The 27,816-nt window shown below is 36.8% G+C and overlaps 1 protein-coding gene across 2 annotated transcripts in view; it reads right to left on the bottom strand.

The window, feature by feature from the left end:
- The window catches only part of ACADL (acyl-CoA dehydrogenase long chain), a 51,702-nt gene that overhangs the window by 8,316 nt on the left and 15,570 nt on the right, over positions 1–27,816 (bottom strand). Inside the window, exons 4-9 of one of the 2 annotated variants that reach the window (XM_019446111.2) lie at positions 27,486–27,650; positions 20,228–20,294; positions 15,118–15,282; positions 14,225–14,326; positions 13,001–13,114; positions 2,168–2,295 (exon numbers count right to left, since the gene is read on the bottom strand). In XM_019446111.2, coding sequence (XP_019301656.2) covers positions 2,168–2,295; positions 13,001–13,114; positions 14,225–14,326; positions 15,118–15,282; positions 20,228–20,294; positions 27,486–27,650 — 741 coding nt within the window. The remainder of the gene's footprint in view (positions 1–2,167; positions 2,296–13,000; positions 13,115–14,224; positions 14,327–15,117; positions 15,283–20,227; positions 20,295–27,485; positions 27,651–27,816) is intronic. The other variant, XM_019446113.2, reaches the window with a different exon arrangement.

Raw genomic sequence — 27,816 nt, 5'->3', positions numbered from 1 at the left:
AAGAGACTCTTCATGATAGAGAACAAACTCAGGGATCGATGGAGGGTGGTGGGTAGGGGATGGGTTAAATGGCTGATAGGTATTAAGGAGGGCATTTGTTATCATGAACACCGGGTGTTACATGTAAGTAATAAATCACTAAATTACACTCCTGCAATCAACATTACACTATATGTTAACTAATTAGAATTTAAATAAAAATTTGGGAAAAAAATAAAATAACTTTTAACTCAAGCCATAAGACAGGTGAGGATGTTTCTAAAAAGTACAGCAACAATATAATGATTAACAGGTAAGACTCAGGAGGCAACAATATTTGGAATTCTATAAATTTTTGTATTTTGCAAGTATTTTAGTGAAATATTCACTGGGTATAACTAGCTGCTTCCTCTCCTTCAATGTGAAGTAACAGTATGTCTATAAACTTGGTGTTTTTAAGAACAATGAGGTTAATAGCTATCTGAATATTTTTTTCTAAAAATACCTTACCTAAAAAATTTTACACTTTTCTAACTAGTCACAGGATTTGCTATAAATGTACATGTAAAATATCTCCCCCTAAAAGAAGTTCCCAGTAATTCCACATCAGTTCCAACCTGGCAGTTTTATTATTTTGGAATCATTTCATAAAGAACTATTCTGCATACTTCTCCACTCTAGTTCTGACTGAACTGAACACAGGTTAATGAATAATGACAGGAATTTTCTTCTAAGTTATTTTTGGGCTAATGAGATATGAGAATGTTTGTTTTTAAAACAGAGGAAACCAAACCCATTTTCAGTATCTGATTTAAACTATGTTCTTGCATCTTAAAATACACAAAGGCCTTATAGGAGTCTCTTTTCAATTAACTCATCTTTAATACAATTGCTATTCATCTTTAATACAAATGAAAGTTCTTTCCAAATTTAATAGGACACTTTCCCTTTCACTTAATAGAGCATGTGCAACTTCTGATTGGATAATCAATTTTTCAGAAATTTTTCTTAGATCTGGACACATTTTAAAATAAAAAATGGAGTCTAATCTACTCATTTCAGAGATATCAAAATGTTGGCCCAGAGAGAATTGTTAATATTTTTAAGTGTATTTATTTTGAGAGAGAGAGAGAGAGAGAGCGAGCACAAGAAGAGGAGGGGCAGAGAGAGAGGGAGAGTGAGGATTCCAAGCAGGCTCCAAACTGTCAGCACAGAGCCCAACTCGGGGCTCAAACTCATGAACTGTAAGATCATGACCTGAGCCAGAATTAAAAGTTGGACACTTAACCGAATGGTCACCCAGATGCCCCAACCCAGGGAGAATTAAATTTAATTATAGTTATTTAATGAAAGAATTGGGATTCAATCTCAGGACTCTAAGTGGTGCTGTTCTTTTGTGGTCTCACTATACTGCCACTCATCAGATAATTTGAAATTAAACTACTACTTGAATGAGTTAATCAGTCATCCTACTTCAATACCTTAATATCTTACTCTCTTTTTTAAATGTTTATTTATTTTAATGTTTATTTATATTTGAGAGAGAAAAAGAGAGAGAGCATGCACGCATTAGTGGGGGAGGGGCAGAGAGAGAGGGAGACACAGAATCTGAAGCAGGCTCCAGGCTCTGAGCTGTCAGCACAGGGCCTGATGTGGGGCTCAAACTCACGAACTATGAGATCATGACCTGAGCCATTAACTGCCTGAGCCACCTAGAGGCCCCAAATGTTTATCTATTTCTGAGAGAGAGAGAGAGAGAAAGAGAGAGACAGAGAGACAAAGTTCAGAAAGCGTGTGTGGAGTTGGGGAGAGGCAGAGAGAGAAGGGAACGGAGGATCCAAAGGTACCTCTGTGCTGACAGCAGAGAGCCCAATGCAGGGCTCGAACTCTCAAACCTTGAGATCATGACCTGAGCCGAAGTCAGACTCTTAACTGACTGAGCCACCCAGGCGCCGCAATATCTTATTCTCAATTGCAAGCTAAAAGTTAAATCAACTTGAGTAATTTTTAGCACACTATAAATAGGCTTAATGGGGCCTTTCAGCGTTTTTTAAAAAGTTGGTTCCTACTGTTAGTTTTCATTTTCACAGCCTTCTTCTTTTAAGACCCTCAAGATTGAGTTTAAAGTTGGAAGAATTCCATAACAGTCTATGCAAACACCACATTTTAATTACTGAGGCACGCATACCAATATTTCGCCATGGCAGCAGTGGCAGAGTCCAGACGTTTCTTTTCATGCAGCTGGAGACAGCTGTCCACAAAAGCTCTGGTTACACAAATGTGTGTTTTTAATTCTGCCAGCTTATGCTGCACTGTCTTGAGTTTAAAAGAAATGAAAGGGGGAAAAAAAGTGAGCATACTAAAAGAGCACATTTTTAGTCACCTAGCATATCTAAAATTATATAATAAAAGACCTTTAGAGCAAAACAAAAGTGGAATTACTGTTTGTTTGTTTGTTTGTTTGTTTTTTTACTCTCCAAAAGAGGCAAATATTAACTAAATGGCTTAAATTTAAAACCCAGAATACTCATCACCACTAAGGAAAGTTGTACTAGAAGATGGAAAAAAAAAAAAAAAAGATAAATGATAAATAACATCTCATGTTTTAGATTAAAAAGTTTAGACCATTTAGGGAAACTGCCTGAAAACCAGCATGACTTTAATAGGTGAGCACCATCTTGTGGTATAGTCCTTTAAGTACAGCTGTTAAAAACACATTTTCCTCTGGAATCTAAAACCATGAAGAATTTCTCTCTCTCTCTCTCTCTCTCTCTCTCTCTCTCTCTCTCTCTCTTTCTATTTTAGAGAGTGAGAGAGAACTGAGGAGAGGGGCAGAGAAAGAGACAGAGGGAGAGAGAGAGAGAATCTTAAGCAAGTTCCATGCTCAGCATACAGCCTGACTCAGGGCTCCATCCCACGACCCTGGGATCATTACCTGAGTCAAAATCAAGAGTGGGTTGCTCAACTGACTGAGCCACCCAGGCACCCCCCCCATCCTTTTTTTTTTTTAAGTATACATATTTTTTTAATTAAGTATATATATTTCTCTATTCTGATTCTTTGTTCTAGAGTAAAATAACAAAGTAACAAGCTGGAAAGACAACATTAAAAACATTAATTAAACATTATTTTATATTGGGAAGTAGTTAATCTAGATCAATAGAATGCAGTAGAAGAACGACATCAGCACTCAAGAGATCAAAGTCGTATCCTTCGGCCTCTTCCACCTCTCTCCACCCTCCCCCACTGACCCCCCTCAATAGCTAGTCTCTAACTTGAACTGAATGGTCTGGAATGGTCAACAACGTCAACATATTATACTTTCTCTTGCCAGCCACAGACAACCTATAGCAGCCTTGGAAATCATTCTATCTAGACTATTCTCAAGTGTTCTTGACTGCTTTCATTTCAATCAAATATTTTTACATTCCAGATTCTTGGCTCCCACACCTTAAATTCTGAGTTTACAATTTGGTCTCTTTGGCACCAACTTTTGAACCTCCTTCAGGAAACTGACTTGATTTTGACATATTGGCTTTCCACTTTGAGTAACTCCCCAAAATACACCCCATTCTAGTTGACCTCTCAAGTTCAAGGCCCAGGACTGGTCAGCTGGCTTTCCCTTCCTTATGAAAATACAGGCAGAAACAGAGTTTTGATCATTCTGCTATGGGATTTATAAGTGAGACCTTCACTGTGGCTAAAAAAAAGCATGGAAGTTAGTGAAAAAGGTTGCACAGTTCAACTCAAACAAGACATTAATATGCCCCACCTATGTACTGGCAAGTTCAAAACCAAGATTGAGTTCCTAATAGGAAGGCTTCAGGGACCAGATTCTCATGAGGATGCTGGCCCTGCCTGCCATTCGTACTGGTTATAGCAATTCTCAAACCACAAAACTGAACCTTTCAACATCATTGTAGTGGGGACAGTTTGGGAACTTTCCATTTCTAGAAAAGGAATATAATAAGACCGTGGACCAGGCAAAACCAGGGTGTCAGGAGGAGTAGGAACTCTGAGGGACAGATTCCTCAGAGGTCTATCAATATAACTACCATACTAATGAAAAACCCAATTGACTGCCTTTCCCTTGGCTTTATTCCATCCTGTTCTAGAAACAGACAATATAGCTGGCACCTAATGGTTCTAAAACCAAACAGTAGGATGGCTGATGCCACACATTTTCCACCTCTGTATCCTGGCCTCTAATTCAGAACATGCTGGATCACATCAAAACTTTCTTCCCCTCTCACTCTTTCCTTACATTGTCTATCTCCCTTTCTATCCATTTATATGTAATTAGGCCAAATCTCTACACAATAAATCAGCAAAGAGTTTCCCACCTCTGCCAAGATTACTCATAGAAAATCTAGAGAAAGAACAAGAAAAAAAAAGTGGGGAAATATTCTATACATTGAAAACAGATGAGTATATATTCCCTCTGAGTCGACTCCTGGCTTCGTTCAAGGACACCAACCATTATACTTCATTTGGAAGATAAGGGAGAATCTGACAAGTGTCCAGATAGTTTTGTCCTCTCCCTATTGTGATGGCACACTTGAAAATTTATGTACTATTTACAGTATGAAGGAATCAAGATCTCTAAGCCCAATTCCCTTCCATGAGAGCTGTTTTTCTGGGAATTCTGGGAGCTTCCAGAAGCTGAAGTTAAATTTTAGACCAGGATGGGCTCATTTAGAACTCTTTCTTTTAAAAGAAAAATGAAAAAAAAAAATTGTTTAATGTTTACCTATTTTGAGAGAGAGACAGAGACAGAGAGTGAGCGGGGGAGGGGCAGAGAGACAGAGAGAGGGAGACACAGAATCTGAAGCAGGCTCCAGGCTTCGAGCTGTCAGCACAGATCCCAATGCAGGGCTGGAACCCAGGAATCATAAGATCAAGACCTGAGCCAAAGTTGAACACTTAGCTGACTGACCCACCCAGGCGTTAAAGAACTCTTTCTTTAATTCGCTTAGTGAGGTCCACAGGTTTGAAGAAATTAATGCCTCCAAGAGTACATAATTTACTCTCTGGGGATAAACAGATTATATTTGCATATTCTTGGCATCACATTGGGTGTTACTATATAAAATTTGTCTGGGTTCTTCACCACAGACATTGTATCTAGCTTTCAGAAATTATTGTGTAATGGGTGGTGGCTAATAATTGTACCACACATTATTAGCAAGGTGTTTTTTGTGAATGATCAACACTTGTAACACTACTTTTAAACATTCATTACTAATCGCTAATAGATAATACTACAGCTAGCATTTAAAAAAAATTCCTCAAAACTTACTAAGTGCATCGGATCAAGTCTCTTTCAGAGTTCTGAATGACATTATTCTCAGAATCATGGAATTATAGAATTGGAATACACTTTGGAGAGGTTATTCAGCCCATATTCCATTTAAACAATACTGTTAATTGTACTGTAATATATTATGATTCAAATATAAAATATAACATCTTCGGTTTGCTACCTAATTTTATAATTAACCCCACACTCAAGGTCTTAAGAACAGGATAATTACATTTTGGAGGAATGTAAGGAAGAAGTATCATTTTTTTTTTCCTCTCCTATCCTTTTCATAATATTCTGTGCCCTTAGACTCAAGAGCACATCCCACACAGGAAATAACTAAAGTTTGTCTTAGAAAAGAACATTACATTTTCACTTCATCGCCCATGGGTGAGGGAAGTGAGGAAAGAAAAAAGGTCTATCTACTTTCAATTTCTGGGTAGTAAAACTAGGATAGGAGTTAAGAGTGTACGTTCCAGGACCGCCTGAGTGGCTCAGTCAGTTAAGCGTCCAGCATCGGCTCAGGTCACGATCTCAGGGTTCCTGGGTCCCAGCCCCGTGTCGGGCTCTGTACTGACAGCTCGGAACCTGGAATCTGCTTCAGATTCTGTGTCTCCATCTCCTCTGCCCCTTCCCAGCTTGTGCTTTGTCTCTCTCTCTCTCTCTCTCTCTCTCTCTCAAAAATAAACATTTGAAGTGTCTGGGTGGCTCAGTCGGTTAAGCATCTGACTCTTGGTTTTGTCTCAGGTCATGATCTTCCAGGTTTGTGAGTTCGAGCCCTTCATCGTTGGGATCTGCGCCGACAGCAGGGAGCTTGCTTGGGATTCTGTCTCCCTCTCTCTCTGCCCTTCCCCCACTCACGCTGTCTCTGTCTCTCTCAAAATAAAATAAACCTAAAAAATAAACATTAAAATTTAAGAAAAGATTTAAAAAAAAAGTGTAGTTTTCAGAGCTATAATGTCTGTGTAATCTTGGGAAACTTGCTTAACCTCTCCATGCCTCAATCTCTTTATCTGTAAAATGAAGTTAAAAAGAATGCTTATAAAGAGAGTTGTGAAGAAAAAAACAAGATAATCCATTTAGCACAGTGTCTAGTACATGGGAACAATGTAACAAATCAGTCATTATCATTATTTAATAACTGAATTTTACCATTTTATTATCTATTCCATGGAAAAATCATAAGATTTGACATCAAATATCTCCATATTTGAATGGATGAAAAGGAATAAAAATCTTATAATAATTGCAACTTAAGTATGGTTAGGTCTCTATTCTACAAAGAAAATGATTTTTTTTGTGAAATGCACCGAAATGGTCAGAAAGGCCCCAAATGTTCAAAATTCAAGCATAACAAAGATAAAGGAAACTGAATAGTTAAATGATTGTAAAATGACATTTGGCTAAGTATAATACAACATTTAAAGGTCTTCTATTTCATATTAATAACTGGAACAATAGTGTACCAAGCTCTAGAATAGGAGGTGTAACCATATATTGGTCATTCATCTTCTTTGAATACATTCCTAGATTGACTATGAAAACATTCAAAGATCTTTATTTCAGTACAGCAGAAAGATTAGAAGAAATATCCCAGAAATCTGAGAACATAATAAATTTACTTGAAAAACCAGACTACAGGTAACATAGTACACTGGTGGAAGTGATACTACTGCCACCTAGTGACAGTTTGGTAAACTCCCTTTGAAAGACGGTAGTGCTTCATAAAATAGCGCTCGCTTTGAAAAAGATTAAAACTATATTCTCTCTTTTTGCTGTCAAAGTGTATGTATTTATTTAGTAAATATTAGTCAAATACACATATTACAGACTTTTTTCTTCTCTGGGAAAACATTATACCAGTTTCCTATTTCCTTTATGGTCAAATGTCAAATCATATTTAACGTTCTGAGCTATAAACAACCTGGGTAATATCATAGTCATCTTTATTGTAATTTAATATGAATTCCATAAAAGGAGATGTAGATTTCCAAGGGGATGGAAAACATGCCTATTTGATTTACTTTTTATAGTGTCCATAACAGGGCCAAAGGCGTGAGGTGGTGATGGTTGGTTTTCAGAAGCAAAAGCTATTACAGGCACACTTTGTTTTATTGCTCTTTGCAGATGTTGCATTTTTTACAAATGAAAGGTCTGTGGCAAATCTGTGGAGCAAGTCAACTGGTGCCATTTTCCCAATAGCATTTGCTCACGTGTCTCTGCGTCATATTTTGGTAATTTTCACAGTATTTCAAACTTTTTCACTATCATATTTGTTATGGTGATCAGTGATCTTTGATGTTACTCGTCTTCTTGTTTTGAGGCACCATGAACCACGCCCATATAAGATGGCGAATTTGATCGATGCATGTGCGTGTTCTGACTGCTCCACTGGCCAGCCGTTCCCCATCTCTCCTTCTCCTTGAGCCTCCTTATTCCCTGAGACCCAACAATACTGAAATGAGACCAATTAATAACCCTACACTGGCTTCTAAGTGTCCAAGTGAAAGGAAGAGTCACACGTCTCTCACTTTAAATCAAAAGCTAGAAACGACTAAGCTTACTTATGTCAAAAGCCAAGATAGGCTGAAAGCCAGGCCTCTTGTGCCAGTTAGCCATGCTGTGAATGCAAAGGAAAAGTTCTTAAAGGAAATTAAAAGTGCTACTCCAGTGAACACATGAATGACAAAAAAGTGAAGAAGCCTTTTGCTGATATGGAGAAAGTTGTAGTGGTCTAAATAGAAGCTCTAACCAGCCACAACATCCCCTGAAGCCAACACCTAATCCAGAGCAAGGCCCTAACTCTCTTCAATTCTATGAAGGCTGAGAGAGGTAAGGAGCTTGAAGAAGTCTGAGGTTGGCAGAGGTTGGTTCATGAGGCTTAAGGAAAGAAGCCGTCTCCATAACGTAAATGTGCAAGGTGAAGCAGCAAGCGCTGATGCGGAAACTGAGGCAGGCTATCCAGAAATTCTAGCTAAGATAATTAACAAAGGTGGCCACACTAAACAACAGATTTTAAATGTAGATGAAACAGCCTTACATTGCAAGAAGATGACATCTAGGACTTTCACAGCAAGGAAGATGACAATACCTGGCTTCAAAGCTTCAAAGGACAGCTGACTTTCTTATTAGGGGCTATTGCAGCTGGTGACTTTAAGTTGAAGCCAATGTTCACTTACTATTCTGAAAATCCTAGGGCCTTTAAGAATTATGCTAAATCTACTGTGCCTCTGCTCTAGAACTGGAACAATAAAGTCTGGATGACAGTACATCTATTTACAACGTGTTTGGCTTATTGCATATTTTAAGCCCACTATTGAGATCTACTGCTCAGGAAAAAAATTCCTTTCAAATATTACTGTTCATTGACAATGCACCCGGTCACCCAAGAGTTCTGACTGAGATGGACAATGAGATTAATGCTGTTTTCATGCTTGCTAAGACAACATCCATTCTGCAGCCCATGCATTAAGGAGTAATTTTGATTTTCAAGTTGTATTATTTAAGAAATACATTGTATAAGGCTGTAGCTGTCATAGATAGTGATTCCTCTAGTGGATCCAGGCAAAGTAAATTGAAAACCTTCTGGAAAGAATCTACCATTCCAGATGCCATGAAAAACATTCATGATGCATAGGAAGAGGTTGAAATACTAACAATAACAGGAGTTTCAGAAGTTGATTCCAACCCTCCTGGATGACTCTGAGGGATTCAAGACTTCAGTGGAGAAAGTGACTGTGGGATGTTGTGGGAATAGCGAGAGAATTAGAATCGGGAGCCCACAGGTGCCTGGGTGGCTCAGTCAGTTGAGTGTCCAACTCTTGATCTTGGCTCAGGTCATGATCTCACAGTTCATGGGACTGAACCCCACATTGGGCTCTGCGTTGACAGCTTGGGATTCTCTTTCCCTCTCTCTCTCTGCCCCTCCCCTGCTTGTGCACACACCTCTCTCTCTCTCAAAAGAAATAAGCTTAAAAAAAAAAAAAAGAAGTGGAGCCTGGAGATACGACTGAATTGCCACAATCTTATAATAAAACTTTAATTGATGAGGAGTTGCTTCTTATGGATGCATAAAAAAAAAGTGGTTTTCTTGAAATGGAACTACTCCTGGGGAAAATGCTGCGAAGATTGTGGAAAAGAAGACAAAAGATACAGAATATTACATAAATTTAGTTGATAAATTTAGTTGATAAAGCATCAGGTTTGAGAGGATTGATTTCAATTTTGAAAGAAGTTCTACTGTGTATAAAATGCTATCAAACAGCACTGCATGCTACAGAGAAATTGTTTGTTGAAGGAAGAGTCAGTTGATGTCGCAAGTTTTGTTGTTGTCTTTTAAAAAAGGCACAGCCACCCAGCCTTCAGCAACCACCACCCTGATCAGTCAGCATCCATCAACATGAAGGCAAGACCCTCCATCAGCAAAAGATTACCACTCACTGAAAGGTAGATGATGGCTAGCACTTTTTAGCAATAAAGTATTTTTTAATAAAGGTATGGACACCATTTAGACATAATGCTATTGCACACTTAACAGACTACAGTATAGTGTAAACACAACTTTTATATGCACTGGGAACACAAAAATTTCATTATTATCGCTTTATTGTGATATTCTGGAACAGAACCTGCAATACTTCCGAGGTATGCCTATAACGCACTTTGGGTAAAGTTCCAAAAGTCACAGAGTAATACCACTTCGTATTGCTAGCAGCTTATAGTGTGTATTTTCAGAATCACACCTATCAAATTACATTTCAGCATCTAACCTTTAGAAGGCAGTCAATACATATTTGCTCAGTGAAACAAAATGGAATAAGTTATGTATATCACTATTTCTCAAAGGGAGACTCTTGGCATTTTGAGTGAGACAATTAGTTGCTATAGGAAACTATCTCTGAATTACAGGACATTTAACCATACTGGCCTCCAGAGCACTAAATACCAAACACACCCCCAGTTGCTGTGTACCCCACCTCCTGAGGGGTTCTAAATGCCTGAGGGGAAGAGGGCAATCACTGAGAATCACTCATAGGTATAAATTAATGATATGCAAATTAAAAGGAATTTACAGTATAAAATCCTCACTCTGTTTTTGTATAAAGTCAATTCTTCTCACTATTTTTTAAATGTTTATTTATTTGTTTTGAGAGACAGAGAGAGAACACGAGTGGGGGAGAGGCAGAGAGAGAGAGGGAGAGAGAGAATCTCAAGCAGGCTCTGCACTGAAGTGTGGAGCCTGACCCAGGGCTCGAACTCCTGAACTGCAAGATCATGACCTCAGCCCAAATCAAGTATTAGATGCTTAACTGACTGAGCCACCCAGGCACCTCTAAAATCCTTACTCTTTTTAAAATTTTTTTTATTATTTTTTCCTTTAAGTTTATTTATTTATTTTGAGAGACGGAGCACAAGCTGAGGAGGGGCAGAGAGAAAAAGAGAATCCCCAGCAGACTCCGCAGGGTCAGTGCAGAGCCTGATGTGGGGCTTGAACTCACAATACTGTGTGATCGTGACCTGAGCCGAAGTCAGATTCTCAACCGACTGAGCTACCCAGGCAACCCTAAAATCCTTACTCTTAAGGAAATCACAATTTAGGAAAGTCAAGTCATACTGCTTTTTTAAAATGTTTTCTAAAGTGTGTGCCTCATGTTTACAGATTCAGAACAACTATTTTTGGATCTGTTATGCCAATAAGAAAGTTAGGATCTAAAGAAGCTTTTTCAGAATGGAAAAAAGTTACTTTGATGAACAACGGAATAGGTTCCCTTTATTGGAACAAAATAGAAGACGACATTACATAAGGCAAAAATAGCAAACTGTAATGAGTGCTAAATTTGCCAGGCAATATTCTGACCACTTTGTGTATATTATCTCAGCTAATCCTCACAGCAATTCTATAAGGTAGCTACGGATATCATTCACATCTTGCAAATAAGAAAATGTTTCCTAGAGAGATCACACAACCTGACTAGACCACGGAGATCCAAGTAGCTGAGCTAGGACTTAAAAATGACTGAAGTTAATTCCATAAAGCTGGTCCTCAAAGGCTACCAAAGTGTTTCATCTCCGCCTTGCCCTTCACAAAGCCCTTCATAAGCCATTCCACTTGAAACTGTTTAGGTAGATTTCCAACTCCAGGTTTTTTGCTGGCAAAATGTTGAAGCAACTTTATGGCTAAATTGTTTATAAACTTTTCTTTCATTTAAGAAGAAACTAGAGTCTAATATTTGATTGGCATGGTTAGTGATTATGGCCACCTTATGCTGAGTTTTTTGGCAAATACCTTAAACTTCCTTGCAAAACCTTAAACAATCATCCACCTTCTCTGTGTGTGATCATCAACAGCTAAATCCTTCTAGTAAATCTAAAACACAAAAAAGCAGAAGGTACCACTATACACCCATAATCATTAACCTTATCTGAGTCCTCAATACTGCTCACAGCCTTATTATATTTCTCTAGTTAGTTCAGTCTCTTACTTTGAAAGGGTATTTCAAATATTCCTCTCTCTCCATGGACACCTGCATGCCCCCTTCACTCACCTCTTTTTCAAGAGCTGAGTTTCCCTATGTTATTTAAGGAAAATGGAAGTCTTCATAAAGAGCTTTTGCAATTTTCTACCAACAGAGCTAAGTGTCTGACTGAACCCATACCCATTCTTTCCTCTTTTCTTCCCGTTACAACGGAGGAAACACCTCTGCGGTGGAGGTGGGAAGGACTACCTTTCCATATGCTTTCACACCCACACCCTGATTCTTTCTCAAATATCATAGCAGTTGTCTTCTTCATATCTACAATCTTTCTTTCTTTACTAAATCATTTTTCTAGGTATTAAAACATGCTCCCAGGGGCACCTGGGTGGCTCAAGTTGGTTAAGAGTCAGCTCCTAACCAACTTCACCTCAGGTCATGATTTGAGGTTTGTGAGTTCAAGCCCCACGACGGGCTCTGCGCTGACAGCTCAGAGCCTGAAGCCTGCTTCAGCTTCTATGTCCCCCTCTCTCTCTCCCCCTCCCCTGCTTGCTTTCTCTCTACCCCTCTCCTGCTTGCTCTCTCTCTGTCGCTTAAAAATAAACATTAAAAAGTTTTTTAAAAAAGTGCTTCCAGCATTCTTATCCTAATAATAACAAAAAACCCTTAAATCTTACAAATATGTCACTTGACCCCAAGATTCTACCTGTCACCCGCCATCCTCTTCTTACTCCCTAGTAACCTACCTACCATTCACAGCCAAACTCAGGAAAGAGCTGTGTGCCATCAGTATCTTTACTTCCTCATTTCCATTTACCCCTTTACTTACTCTGGCCTGGTGCAACCACACTCTAGTCCGTTATCAGCTCCCTATTGCGATGTCCAATGGGCACTCTTGATTCTCATCTTGTTTTCCCTTTAAGCGACCTGTGGCCCTACTCCTGCCTACTTGAAATCTCCTTTTCTCTTGGCTTCTATGACCCTACTTGCTTGATTTGCTTTTTTCTTTCTAGTCCTTCATTCTGTGTTGTCTTTGCTGGTTTTTCCCTACTAGTCCACCTTTAAATACTAAATTTTTCTCAGGACTCTGTCCTAGGACTTCTTATCTTACTCTCTACTCTTTATCCCTCAATGGTCTCATCCACCTCAATGGATTCTAATACCACCTCTATGAGAGTTATTCCATATTTGTGTTTAGATGAGGAAACTGATGTCGCTCAATACTAAATCATGACAATAAGCTTACCTGTAGATGTGCAACTGTTTTCCCAAAAGCTTTTCTTTGTCTAACGTAATTCCTGGTTTCTTCGAACATGAATTCACTGGCTGAAAGTCCCATTTCAGCAATCAGTAGCCTTTCCTATAACCCCAAATTAGGTCTTAAGCATCATTCTAATTCCACAAGATTTTGATGATAATAAATTCAATAAATAATCGTTATAAAACTCCTAAAAGTTAATTTATTTCTTAATTCTATAAGAAAATGCTCCCATAGATTTATAAGAATATTGGACATAGCCATAGTAATTCTTTAAAACAAATCCTTTATTTTTATAAATGTCTGTCTTTACTACATATACATATATACATAATTTATTTAATTCCTTCATCAGTCATCTATGAGAAAAGAAATATGAAATTGTTGACTTTTATTTATTGATCTCTGCACACTGCATATTCTAATAGGTCTATGGAAATCAACCTTTTAAAGTGGATAGGTTAAATTCTGCCTACCAGTATCCATGGTCAGTTTAAATCCATCTTGCTGGTGATTTTTCTATTCTGTTCTATTTCCATGGCAGTATTCCTAACCTTGTCCCCAATTTAGCCCAGGCTGTGGCAGTCACTAGACAAATGCACCTATGTTTCTATGCTGGCACGTGAGGTTCAACAATCACGTAGGCACTACACTCCAAAAACACAGATGTGAGAGCTAACTATGATGGACTACAACTTTTCAGTATGATGATTCCCTGGTATCATTAAAAAAAAAAAATCCTGCCAAATATTTTGGCTGATATTTCCTTACAAGGAGATAAGAATTCTTGACTTGTAGCTAAGAAGCTAAAATCATTCTAAGAAGGTATCACAGAACTAAAATACCTAATTTTCCTACTCATTTATAAGCTTTGATTGGATATCCTTGAGTTCAGTTATTTACTTATCTAGGCTACAAAACTCAGGTTTTTTGTTGGTTGGTTGGTTGGTTTATGTAGGCTCCACACCCAGCACAGAGCCCAACGTGGGGCCTGAACTCATGACCCTGAGATCAAGATCTGAGCTGAGATTAAGAGTCAGATGCTTCACTGACTGAGCCATCCTGGCACCCCAAGAAGTCAGGGTTTTTTTCAACTTTAACTTTACTCAAATGATTGGCTATGTCATAAGTTTTATATGCACGAATTTACATAGTTCTATTTCATACCACTTTATTAACTAATCAAAAGATGGAATACTTAATAATTCTGACCTGTGGAAGTTCTTGCATGAGGTGATAGAAGCCTTTATTCTCTTCTCCAAGTAGGGCACTAGCTGGTAACCGTACATCTTCAAAGAATAATTCTGCAGTATCCTAAGGGATCACACAATTAAGTACAGAATGATCTCACTTAAATCTCCCAACACTCTAATGAGGTGACTATTATTTCCATTTAAGAAAACAAAAACAAGAACAAAAGAAACTGGAAGCCAAGTTGGAGTAGTTAATGAATACATCTAGTAGGTAATAAACCATGGATTCAAACCCAGATCCATTTGATTCTAAAAATTTGTGGCTTTCCCACTGCAATACACTGTCATTTTTCTTTTTGGTAATGAAAAAGCTACCAAATAATTACCAAATAATAGAAAAATATTTTCTGCTTTTATTCCATAATTTTCTTCAATCAATTTAATAGAAGGTCTATTAACATATAATTTTGCCATTTCTGAAGCAGATATTCAAAATATGCTGATTCACTTCCACTGCTGAACAACAGAGATAATTTGGATAAATGGAATAAATCTCTCTTACCATTTCTTTTCTTTTTTTCTTTTTAACATTTGTTTGTTTGTAGAGAGCAAGCACGAGTGGGGGAGGGACAGAGAGAGAGTGGGAGAGAAAGAATCCCAACCAGGCTCCGTGCTGACAGCACAGAGCCTGATGCAGGGCTCAAATTCACAAACTGTGAGATCATAACCTGAGTTGAAATCAAGAGTCAGAAACTTAATCAACTGAGCCTCCCAGCACCCCTCTCTTTCCATTTCTGAAAAGCATATTTTAGGAATCTGGCATAGGAAGGTATGATTTGCTATATGTAGTTCTATAAAGTATATTTGAGTACATGCAATTATTTGTAATTAATAATTCATATTGTGACTTACCTGGGCTTTTAGTCCCATTTTATGTAGCTTTCGTCCCTTGATAAATCCTTTCATTCCATTTTCCACCAGAAAAAGGCTAATGCCATGGGCAGGAGAGTGAGCTTCACGATTTGTGATTGCCACTACGATCACAATGTCACTTAGCTGCCCATTACTGATGAATACCTGCAAACCCCAAATTTACTGTGACACTTCACAATAAACCAGGTCGATGTTTAAGTCATGGTGGGAGGAAAGTATATTCAAGAAGACTAAACCAGACAAGACATGCTTTATGCCTCTCTTTGTACTCTACCCAAATATCTTCAGTGTTGATTATTCATATATGAGGTTATTAAAAAGTACAGGGAAAACAACCCATTGCTTCAAAGAATGAAGTCAGTACATTTTCATTCCATAATTAATACTGTAAATAATGAACAGAGCTTATTATGTCTTTTCTAAATTAAAGCAAAATACTCTATGATAACTATATGATAAACTATATTTTAGAAAGAAACTGCAGATGAGAAAAAGGAATCTGTTCTAAATGGCAACATTAAAGTATTTGTACTCTCACAACAGTTTTTGCAAAGGCATGGATTTGATTTTGATGATGGATGGCCTACTTCTTTCCAAATGGCCTCAATAAGGAGATAATGATTAAAGAGGGATAAAATAACATACTAAATAAGAGATATTAGATTACCAGATGATATTTATTTATCAAACAAATATACCCAGCACAAATTATTAACTTATTCTGTGCCTTTCTTGGGTCACCTCAAGCACTTCCATGGCTTTAATTACCATCTATCTGCTAATGACTCCAAATCTTTAAGTGAAATTTCTTGCTAAGTTTCAGACCTGTCTACCTACCTGCCTCTGGAGAGTCCACCTGATGACTCATGGGTAGAACATATCTTTTCCTACCCTTAACTCTTAACTAATCTTGAATATAAATCTATTTTTCCTATCTCAGTGAATGGTGCCAAAAAAAAAAAAAATCATGTTATCATCTTGCTTCATATTCAATTTGACTTCTAATTCTCTCTAATCCATTTCAATACTTTATGAATCCACTCACTTCCTTTCTCTTCTATTGCCATTACCTTATTTCGGGGCCTCATCATTTCTTAAGTTCCTACAACTGATGTCCCTGCACCTCTATTATTCATCATGATCTCAGAGACCTTTTTTACAATGCAATCTAATCATATCATTTTCATATTTTGAAATTTCTGAATAGCTCATAATAGGCCTCAGGATAAACTGTAAACCTTTAGGAGGACATATAAAACTCATCAAGAACTGGCACTAGCTTATCAGTCCAACCTTATCTTTTATCTCATTTTTCTCATTCCCTGTCCTTAGGTCAACTCCACTGAACTATTTGCTATCCTTTCTATTCTAAGGTCTTCTTTACCTATGTGTCTTCAGAAATCTTGTTTCCTCCACTGGGTGGCTATTTCCCAACGCTGCTAGGATAAATCCTACCATTCTGGACTAAAGTCTTCCCAAATTCTCCAGGCCAGATTAAGAGCTCCTGTAAGCACTCTGAATTCACCACCATCTTAGCATTTATCAAACTGTATTCAAATGATCTATTCTTGTCTCTATCCCTTTGAAATACTAGGAGTATAAAATGGCATCGGTTACTTCTATCACCTAACATCTATGCCCTTTATAAGATTTATCTTCTCAAATCCACAGTGCTGTACATAAAAATAATGGGAAATAAGCCAATGATGTTAGTGTTGTGTACATGATAGCAAGTGAAGGCCGTGGTGGTGGCCTGGTTATAAGTGACACAACAATCAGAGACCCTCAACATTTCTCTCTACAAGGAACTCCTCAAGGGCAGGGACTGTCATCAGTGCTTAGAGTAGTGTTTGGCATATAGAAGGCTTTCAAGGATGTTTGCTGAATAAATGAGAAAAATGTGTTCCTAGAAAAAAAAAATTATACATCATGGCCAATGTATTTTTTTCTACAATATTGCTCCATTATACCACTTGCTCAAAAACCTTTCAAGTCTCCCAATTTCATATTTTTCTAAGAGAATAATGACCATCTGTGTAGGTGCACAGTTGAATTGCTGAAATAGCGCTTTTCTGTTCTGAATCACATGTCCAGGGATTAGTGTCTATAAGCTCTAAATCCACGGCCTCAGACATATATTAACAGAGGTTATTATAGATAAAAGACAAACAATGGAATGAAAGGAAGGGAGGAGCTGTTTATACGAAAAAAATCGTTCACTTTAACACCCTGACTTCAATTTGGAAAAAGTGAATAGAATTCTTCAACAGTTTTTCTTAGACACAATTATGGAAGAAGGTTAATCGATTCTGAACCATGTCTGCAAGAGTCCAACAGAAGGCGAGTATTTCCAGCATGACTGCTTTCCTTTTCTTATAAGAAAATTCTCTTTGTAAAAGGACTTTCTCAATTTCGTTCTTAATTATGACAGTCAAAACTCTTAATAGGGCTGGGATTATCCCTACTGAGGGCCATCATTTTTTTGGGTATTGAATGTTTATAAGTTCATTGTAGACGTTATATATAGTATATTGTTATAAAGAAAAAAGAAAAAAAATCCTCAAGTCCGTCATGTAGATATCATTATGAATTTCCTTTCTGTTTTTTTTTTCCTTTTAACATAGTTGAAATGTATGTGCATTTTGTTACTTAGCTGAAATCTAGGTGTATAAAAGTTAATATGATCTCTTCACTTAATTATTTTCCTAAGCCATTAAAAACTTTGTGTCGACACTTTGATGGGCACATCTTAGGGTCATTTTTTTAAAGTTTATTTATTTGTGGGTGGGGGGGGGGCGGAGGGAAGGGCAGAGAGAGGGAAGAGAAAGAATCCCAAGACACAGGGATTGGTCTCTCGAACCGTGAGATCACGACCTGAGCCGAAATCAAGAGTTGATGCTTAACCTACTGAGCCACAAGGCACCCCTTAGGTCATCTTATTGAGGTACTATATTCACTTACGTATTCCTTTACTTTTGCTTCCTTTCAATTTTTTGTTATTTCTAATAGAGGTTTGGACATAGTCAGTGGAGTTTTCTTGGGTGGTTCCCACAGAAGAACTGCTAACAAAGCTGGAGTCATAAGAGAATGTGTTTCCCATTTGATCAAATATCTTAGTCTTCTGTGGCCCTCTGTGTGCAGAGTTAAGTGATTATTATACTGGAATCATCTTTATTATAATCTTTATTATACATCTTTACTATAATCCTTAAGACAAATAGTTTAGACTAAAATTTCTAACAGTTGGGGGGAATAAGCTTAGGAATTCCCTGAGGTTGCACCAATGGCTTAACAAGACATAAGGAATTAGAAACCCACAGAATGAACACACCCAAGTTTGGTTAAATAAGATTAGGTAAACAAAATTAGGTAAATAGGTTGCAAAGGCCCCAGTATAGGAGAAAGGTATAGGAATAGGAACCAGGATGTTTTCATCATCCAAAATGAGGTAAACAAGATTAGGCATTCAGGGTGAAAATGCCCCCCCCCCCCCCAAGTTAGTACAGTAACAGAAAGCTGCTTTCACAGGAAGGAAGGACAAAAACAGGAAAACAGGACTTTGGACCACAGGAGGATGAAGTTGCCCAGAGCTGGAGATAATTAGCAAAAGAAAGATGCCTTGTTGACTCTGAGGTAGCATGCTCTGCTGTTCTTGTCCCCTAGGCCAGTTTAGGTAAACAGAGGTGGCGCCTCATGTCTGCTGTAAACAACTTTCCACCCAGCTCCAGGTTTAGTGTTGACCCAAACCCCTAACACTGAATATCTTCAAAACCCCCTTTCCCTCATGCCCATGAGTTCATGTTCACGATTTCATTGTCTCTTTGTGTAAGTCCATCACGCTTGTAAGCCTTCTGGTCCTAATAAAAATGGAACAAGGACCCTTATTCGGCACTCTCGTCTCCTCCCTGACATTAGCCTCTCTCACATTTCAATCCTGCATCTGCTCTCTTGCTGGACAAGAGAGAACGCCAGACCTAGAGTCTATGACAAAAAGTATGCTTGGGAAAATACTAGTGACTCAATCTATAAAGATAATTTCCTAGGGCATAAGACATACTATACCAAACTTTTAGAGGTTTATAATGCACATTAGCATGTCAAAGAGTGAGAAATTGCACACATTTTCTAAATTTATTTGACACCACAAATACTGGTTTTTTGTATAACAACTATGAAACTAGATTATGAAATGGTCTTTAGACCTGGGCTGCTCAAAATGTGTTCTTCAGACCCATTCCAGTCCACAAACTGCTATTAGTCCTTGACAACATAAGTACAGAAATCAAGGCTGTTTACAAAATTGAGAGCAATTTGACAGTAGCACAACATTCAAACTTGTGATTTTGTAAATGCAAAGGTATTAGTCTAAAACTAATTAGAAGTTTTAAAAAAATTCAAAGAAAACAAACATAAATTAGTTCTTCAACAGGCTTTGAAACAATTTTCAGAAAGACCTCCTTAGTTGCAGAAAATAAACATCTTTCCTTCACTTAACACTCAGTCAACAATAAATATTTACTGAGTGTATACCAGACACAGTTTTAGGTAAACAAAATCCTCTGTCATCAGTGATATTAGATTCTAAGGGATGTATTTACTCCTAAGCCCATCTGTAACCTTAACTGGAGGGGCTTTCCAATTCATCTAGGCTGATGTGACTCTCAGAAGGACTGAAGGGCTCTCAAATTCTATCAAAGCTATCCTTCTTTCCTAAGAACTTTTGAAAGTCTTCTTGATATTTATAAGAAAATCTTATCTCCAATTTTTCACAAACATCAAGTTTATTAATTATCGTTTGTCTCATATTTGGACAATGTGAGCCTCTCCTTCCCCTTTTCTGGCTTGATAAGGGTCGTTTGGACAGTAAAACATTTGCCATAATAGTGAGGGGAGCATGTAAAATGGAACATACAAGAAGAACAGATCTCATGTAATATAAATGTTGCAAAGTTCACATTGTCCCCCAAACAAAACAAATACTTACATGAGTCCATAGAATGAGACAATCAATAATGAGCACTCTTTGAGACACTGTTACTTGTGGCATGGACTCTGGAGAGAAGGGCTATGGGAGCCCCTCTTTACATACCTTGCTTCCATTGAGAATCCAGTCACTCCCATCCCTTTTGGCATTTGTTCTTATTCCTTGCAAATCACTATAATTTTTTAAATAATGAAGGAAAATTCATTAGTTGGTGCAAACTAAGTTATTCAAGTATTGTTGTATAAGTATGCATATAATGTGCTAATTCAAACTGTTCATACTATGAAAAGAATTGACTTCTAACTAACATTAAGAATGTTCACACAAATGTACTGAAAAACCACATCTGATGTATTATATTCTAAACCACTTACACAAATGAATATATGATTAAGATTACATAAAGTAGCCAGATTTTATAAAGCATAAAAACTCCCAAGTAGATCCCCAAATTGGACTCAGATAGCATCTCAAAGCCCACTATATTTGAAATTATTTGCCACCATATATCTGCCTCCCTCTATTCACCTTGATTCCTTCCCTTATCTCTATTGATCAAAAGTTAGCTATTTAAAAGACTTATGTCTCAAATGCTTCCCTTAACAAGACTGCTCTAAAAGTAGAATAGATTATTTTTTCTAAGTATAAAATAAACAAATATCCATAGTTAAAATACAAAAGATAGACAATATTTCTGACAAAGAAAAAATACTGAAAAAAAAACTTACTTCCTGGAATAAACATTTCTAAAATACAACCTTCCAGAATTTTTCAGTGAAAATAGATACACACATATACATATTTTTATAAAACCAGAGCCATACATATGATTTTGACCTCTTAATAATATCTAATGTTTTTCTATACTTTCATTTCTATCAATGGCATAGAATTACATTGTATAGCTTTATCATTTTTTAAAAACAATCTATTATTGAATACTTAGTTTTCCATTTTCATAAATATCCTACAATGAATACCATCATGTATAAATAGTCTACATCACTTTTTCTGATTCTTCTTCTTGAATATGGTCTTTATATTGTAAGTCAGTATGAAATATTAGTTCTTAAAATCAATACATGGCTTATTAAAATACTTGTTCTATACAGGGCCATACCAAAAGTAACAAAGGTAATGACACAGCTCAGTTTGTGGATTAAAAAAAGCTCTTGAATGGTAAACATGAAATATTAAAAATATACTACTAAAATATATACTACTTAGTATTGCCAAGAATTCAGACCCTTACAATAATCGTATTAAGTAAGTATCACTGATACAGACATTGAGGTTCAGAGATTTCACCCACAATCACACAGCTGGTGTCAGAATACTCTGGATCCAATGTCATCATAGATTAGCTCTATGAGTTTGGTTACAATACTTCATTTCTCATTTTCTGTTCTCCTTTACATAGGAATCACAGTATATCTTCATGTAGATTATTGTGATAGTCCAAACAGAAAATCAACATGAAAGATACAAAATGTTAAGGTATCCTACAAATACACATAATTACACATTAAGGAGTCTCCTATGTACGTGGAAAGGAAAAGAGGCAGGGATACTCTGAATCTTTTCTAGCAAACTCCACCTTTTTTGGTGAAGGCCAAATGAAAGCAAGACTGTAAGAGTGGCCAAGTTGTTCCTAAAATCCGGCACAACAAACCATCTCCCATCTTTATTCCTTCTCTCCCACATGCTTTTTCTTTCTTTCTTTTGGAAGTCCTGAACACTCAAACACTCTTCTGCATCTGCCGTCTTCCTTCACTCCTGCACTCACTCATATGGCCCCTTTGCTCGGCTCTAAATACCTGACCAATTTGCTACCCTTCCATCACTTATACCAGCCTTCCAAACCATCTGCCTCTTTTCTCCATTCTCCTTCTCAGTTTCCATCTTAAGCATATTCACCTAACCCCAGATGAGGACAGAGAATTTAAATAAGCACAAATCAAGCAGCCTTTGTTTGCTTGTGTAAGTTGGGGACAAGTTAGGATCTCTGATTTATATTGCCTCTAAGTGAGAACTAGCGTTCAGTGGGTTGCAACAGGAACATACTGTTCCAGAGCTAGCATGATGTAATCCAAATTTTGGTCAGTCAGTCACTTTTCTTAGAAAAATTATCTAACTTAAAAGCAAAGGAAGATTAAATTTTTATTTCTTTTAGATCACATTTTTAGGCAAAAGAAGCAAACAAAAACCTTTTACCTTTGGCAAAACTAAGAATCAGGATTGGCCTCTAATAATAGGTTTATACTTGGGAAGGAGAAATACAATTCAAGCACGTTGCCAAGTCACACTATGGAGCGCTAAGCCATTTAAAAATAAACAGCAGTGTCAGAAAAGCAGTGCAAAACATGAGGGCCTGATCTTTGCAGAAACAAGCCTTGGGTTTTCAATTACTGCTTCTGCCACACCTTTAGGTTGTTGCTCTGCACTGCCTGTTTCCCGTTGGCCTAGAAGTTGCTGTTCCCTTCAACATAAACCCTTCCCCTTACTGTGCTGGCCTGTCACAGCACAGTACTGTCTCTCTTTACACTCTCTTTCACCACAAACTCTGAAAGATTAGTCTGTGTTCTCTACATCTGATTTCTCAATACCCAACTCTCTTCCAAAGTAGCCTCTCCTCTCGACTGAAATGACGATCTTTCGATTTTCAGGCAGTGGCCTGCCATGACCTTTTCTCAACTCTCAACATTTTTGTGGCCTCGACATTATTAACTTCTCACTCCTGTCCTATCACCTTTTCAAAGTCACTTCACCTCATGCTCATGACAGAGCACTGGTGTAGATCTCCTTCAGACTCAATCCTTTTGTCTCTGTGGCTGCCTTTTGTACAGTTCCAAAGGAAGCATAATGCCCAAGGTTTCCTGTCTGCTCTCCTTGTCATCCTTGAGGGTCAGGTCCCACTGTGTGGAAGCTCCTCCCCTCCATTCTTGCAGTTGGTTCTTTCTCATTTGTCACATCTCACTTTATTATTTTTTTAATGTAGTAATATAGGTGTTTATTTTATTTATTAAGTTTTTAATTTTAATTCTAGTAAATAGATAGTGTTACATTAATTTCAGGTATACAATATAGTGATTCAATAATTTTATGTGTTATTCAGTGTTCATCATGATAGGTGCACTACTTATTCCCCATTGCCTATCTCACCCATCCCCCTCACCTCCCTCTGGTAAGCCATCAGTTGGTTCTCTATAGTTAAGAGTTTTTTCTCAGTTTGTCTCTCTCTGTCTTTCTTTTTTCCCTTTGCTCATTTGTTTTGTTTTTTAAATGTCACATATGAGTGAAATCACACAGTATTTGTCTTTGACTTATTTCACTTAGCATTATACTCTCTAGCTCTGTTCATATTGTTGCAAAGGGCAAGATTTCATTCTTTTTTATGGCTAAGAAATATTCCAAAGTACATAAATATATACCACTTCTTTATCCATTCATCTATCAATGGACACTTGGGCTGCTTCCATAATGTGGCTATTATAAATAATGCTGCAATAAACAGAGGGAGATTTATTCCTTTGAGTTAGCATTTTTGTAATTTTTGGGTAATTGCCTACTAGTGCAATTACTGGATTGTAGGATAGTCCTATTTTTAATTTTTTGAGGAAACTCCATACTGTTTTCCACAGTGGCTACACCAGTTTGCATTCCCACTGAGAATGCATGAAGGTTCCTTTTTCTCATCTTCACCTACACTTGTGGTTTCTTATGTTTTTTGACCTAGCCATTCTGACAGGTGTGAGATGATATCTCATTGTAGTTTTGACTTACATTTCTGTGATGATGAATAATGTTGAGCATCCTTTCATGTGTCTGTTGGTCATCTGTATGTCTTTGGATAAATATCTGTTCATGTCTTCTGCCCATTTTCAAATTGGATTGTTTGGTCTTAGGGTGTTGAGTTGTAGAAGTTCTTTACGTATTTTGGATACTAATCTTTTATTGGATATGTCATTTGCAAATATCTTCTCCCATTCAGTGAGTTGTCTTTTAGTTTGGTTGATTGTTTCCTTTGCTGTAAAGGAGCTTTGTATTCTGATGTAGTCCCAACAGTTTATTTTTGCTATGTTGCTATGGCTGATGTCAGAGAAATTACTGCCTGTGCTCTCTTCTAGAATTTTTATGGTTTCAGGTCTCACATTAAGGTCTTATACATTTTGAGTTTATTTTCATGTATAGTGTAAAATGGTCCAGTTTAATTCTTTTGCATGTAGGTGTCCAGTTTTTGCAACACCATTTGTTGAAGAGAGTTTTTCTAATTGTATATTATTTCCTCCTTTGTCAAGGATTAATTGACCATATAATTGTGGGTTTATTTCTGGGTTTTCTATTCTATTCCATTGATCTATGTGTCTATCTTTATGCTAGTACTATACTATTTTGATTAGTACAGCTTTGTAATATGACTTGTAATATAACTGGAACATTCTCCAGAATAGATCACATATTAGGCTACAAAACAAGTTTCAACAAATTCAAAAAGATCAAAGTCATAGCACGCATCTTTTCTGACCACAACATTATGAAACTAGAAATCAACCACAAGAAAAAACCTAGAAAGAGCACAAATACAGGGAGGTTAAATAACATGCTACTAAGCAATTAATGGGTCAAATAAGAAATCAAAGAAAAATCAAAAAGTACATAGAAACAAATAAAAATAAAACACAATAGAATGCAGCAAAAGCAGCTCTAAGAGGGAAGTTTATAGTATTATAGATCTACCTGAAGAAGCAAGAAAAATCTCAAATAAACAACCTAGCCTTACACCTAAAGGAGCTAGAAAAAGAAGAACAAACAAAACCCCAAACCAGGAGAAGGAAGGAAATAATAGAGCAGAAATAAATAATATAGAAACTAAAACAGCAACAAAAACAACAAACAAAACAATAGAACAATCAATGAATCCAGGAGCTGGCTCTTTGAAAACATGAACAAAATTGATAAACCTCTAGCAAGACTCATCCAGAAAGAAAGAAAGAAAGAAAGAGAGAAAGAAAGACAGAAAGACAGACAGAAAGAAAGAAACAAAGAAAGAAAAAGAAAAAGAAGACCCAAATAAACAAAATCACAAATGAAAGAAGAAAAATAACAAATACCACAGAAACACAAACAATTGTAAGAGATATGGAAAATTTTATACTTAGAAGAAATGGATAAATTCCTAGAAACATATAATTTACCAAAACTGAAGCAGGAAAATATAGAATATTGGAACAGAGCAATTACCAACAAGGAAAGTGAATTAATAATCAAAAAACTTCCAGCAAACAATAGTTCAAGATCAGTGAGCTTCATAGGCAAATTCTACCAAACATGTAAAGAAGAGTTAATACCTATTCTTCTCAAACTATTTCAAAAAATATTGGGCACCTGGGTGGCTCAGTTGGTTAAGCATCCAGCTCTTGATTTGGCTCAGATCATGATCTTAGGATCGTGCTGGGCTCTGTGCTGGCACCCTGCTTGGGATTCTCTCTCTCCCTCTCTCTCTCTCTGCCCATCCCCCACTTGTGTTTGCATACTCTCTCTCTCTCAATAAACAAACAAATAAATAAATAAACATAAAAAGAAACTATTCAAAAAAATAGAATAGGAAAGAACACTTCCAAATTCATTCTATGAGGTCAGTATTACCCTGATACCAAAATCAGATAGCCCCCACAAAAAACGTGCAGCACAGGCTAAAATCTCTGATGAACATAGATACAAAAATCCTCAACAAAATCCTAGCAAAACGAATCCAACAATACATTAAAAAAAATCATTTACCATGTTATTCCCAATCAACGTGATAAATCACCTCAATAAGAGAAAGAGTAGATGCAGAAAAAAAAACCATTTGATGAAGTGCAACATCCAGATAAAAGCTCTCAACAAAGTAGGTCTAGCGGGAACATATCTCAACATAATAAAAATGTCATATGAAAAACCTACAGTGAACATCATACTCAATGGGGGAAAACTAAAAGTTTTTCCCTTAAGGTCAGGAACAACACAGAACTGTCCACTGTCACCACTTTTATTCCACATTGTACTGAAAGTCCTAGCCACAGCAATTAGACAACAAAAAGAAATAAAAATGCATCCAAATTGGTAAGGAATAAGTAAAACTTTTGCTATTTACAGATAACATGATACTATATATAGAAAACCCTAAAGACTCCATCAAAAATGTATTGGAACTGAAATGGATTCAGTAAAGTTGCAGGCTACAAAATCAATGTACAGAAATCTGTTGCATTCCTATATACTAATAATGAAGCAGCAGAAAGAGAAATTAAGAAAATAATCCCATTTATACTTGTACCAAAAATAATGAAATATCTAGGAAGAAACTTAGCCAAAGAGGTGAAAGACCCATACTCTGAAAACTATAAAACACTGATGAAAGAAATTCAATACAACACAAAGAAATGGAGAGACATTCCATGTCATGGGTTGGAATAACAAATACAGTTAAAATACCTATACTACCCAAAGAAATCTTCAGATTTAATGCAATCCCTATCAAAATACTAATAGCATTTTTCATAGAACTGGAACAAACTATCCGAAAATTTGTATAGAATCACGAAGGACCCCGAATAGCAAAGTGATCTTGAAAAACAAAACAAAACAAAACAAAACAAAATAAAACAAAACTGGAGGTGTCACAATTTGAGATTTCAATTATATTGTAAAGCTGTCATATCTCAGTTTACATGTAACTACTTTTTATAGGCCTTCTCTAGCACTCATATCTAAATTCATTTTTTTCCTTTTCTACCAAACACACATACACCATTAGTCTCTAGCATAGCACCATGTTCCCTTCATAGTACTTATCATAATTTATAATTAGGAATATATTTATTTTTGTGTTTCTCATTATTCTCCTCAATAAGCACAGAGACCACATCTGCTCTAGTTCACCACTGTGTATGTGGCACATTACAGGCACTTAGTAAGTAACCTTCAAATGACTGAATAAATGATCTTATTCTTTCTCATTGCTCCAATTCTTGCCACCCCAGCTTGCATCCAGAATCCCAAATCTTTCCTGGACATTGCCATGTGAATGTCGCACCACATCCAAAATCTACCATGCTCCAAATTCTAGTCATACCCTACCATTTTATTTGCATTGCCCTATATTAATATCTGAAAAACAGCATATATTATGTTTTATTGTTCTTTATATATGATAAGGCCTTATTTTCCTACTAGGCTTTGAAGTTGCTTGAGATTGTAAATTGAGCTTGTGTTAATCTTTGTATCCTTCCTCGTACATCATGCAAATATTTATACTGTGAAAATATTTGCTGTTAGGGCACTGCTTCCAAAAATCAAAACCAAATCAATGTTGATTTACCTTCCAGCCCCAGGCTCTGTCATCGCTAGGGCGCCAATACATTTCCCAGCAGTCATCTGGGGGATGAAGTGCTTAATCTGTTCTTCAGAGCCATAGTTTACAATATAGGGCATGACAATATCTGAATGAAGACTAAAACCTGGGCCTGTACAATTTGAATATGCTCTTAGAGAGAGAAAAAAGAAAATTTAAAGCACAAAAGAGTTATTTTGTTCTGCTTTCAGTTTCTTTGATTTTCAACTAAAGAACAACAAATCATTAAATCTTATCACATTGTGTCACAATAGCCTGTCTCCCCACAAACCTAGAGCTCCTGAGGATTTTCTCTTTG

The sequence above is a fragment of the Panthera pardus genome, unplaced genomic scaffold, assembly GCF_024362965.1.
Source record: "Panthera pardus isolate Hobbes unplaced genomic scaffold, ASM2436296v1 HiC_scaffold_10, whole genome shotgun sequence".
NCBI lineage: Eukaryota > Metazoa > Chordata > Mammalia > Carnivora > Felidae > Panthera > Panthera pardus.
This window is presented reverse-complemented; position numbering and strand designations above follow the sequence as displayed.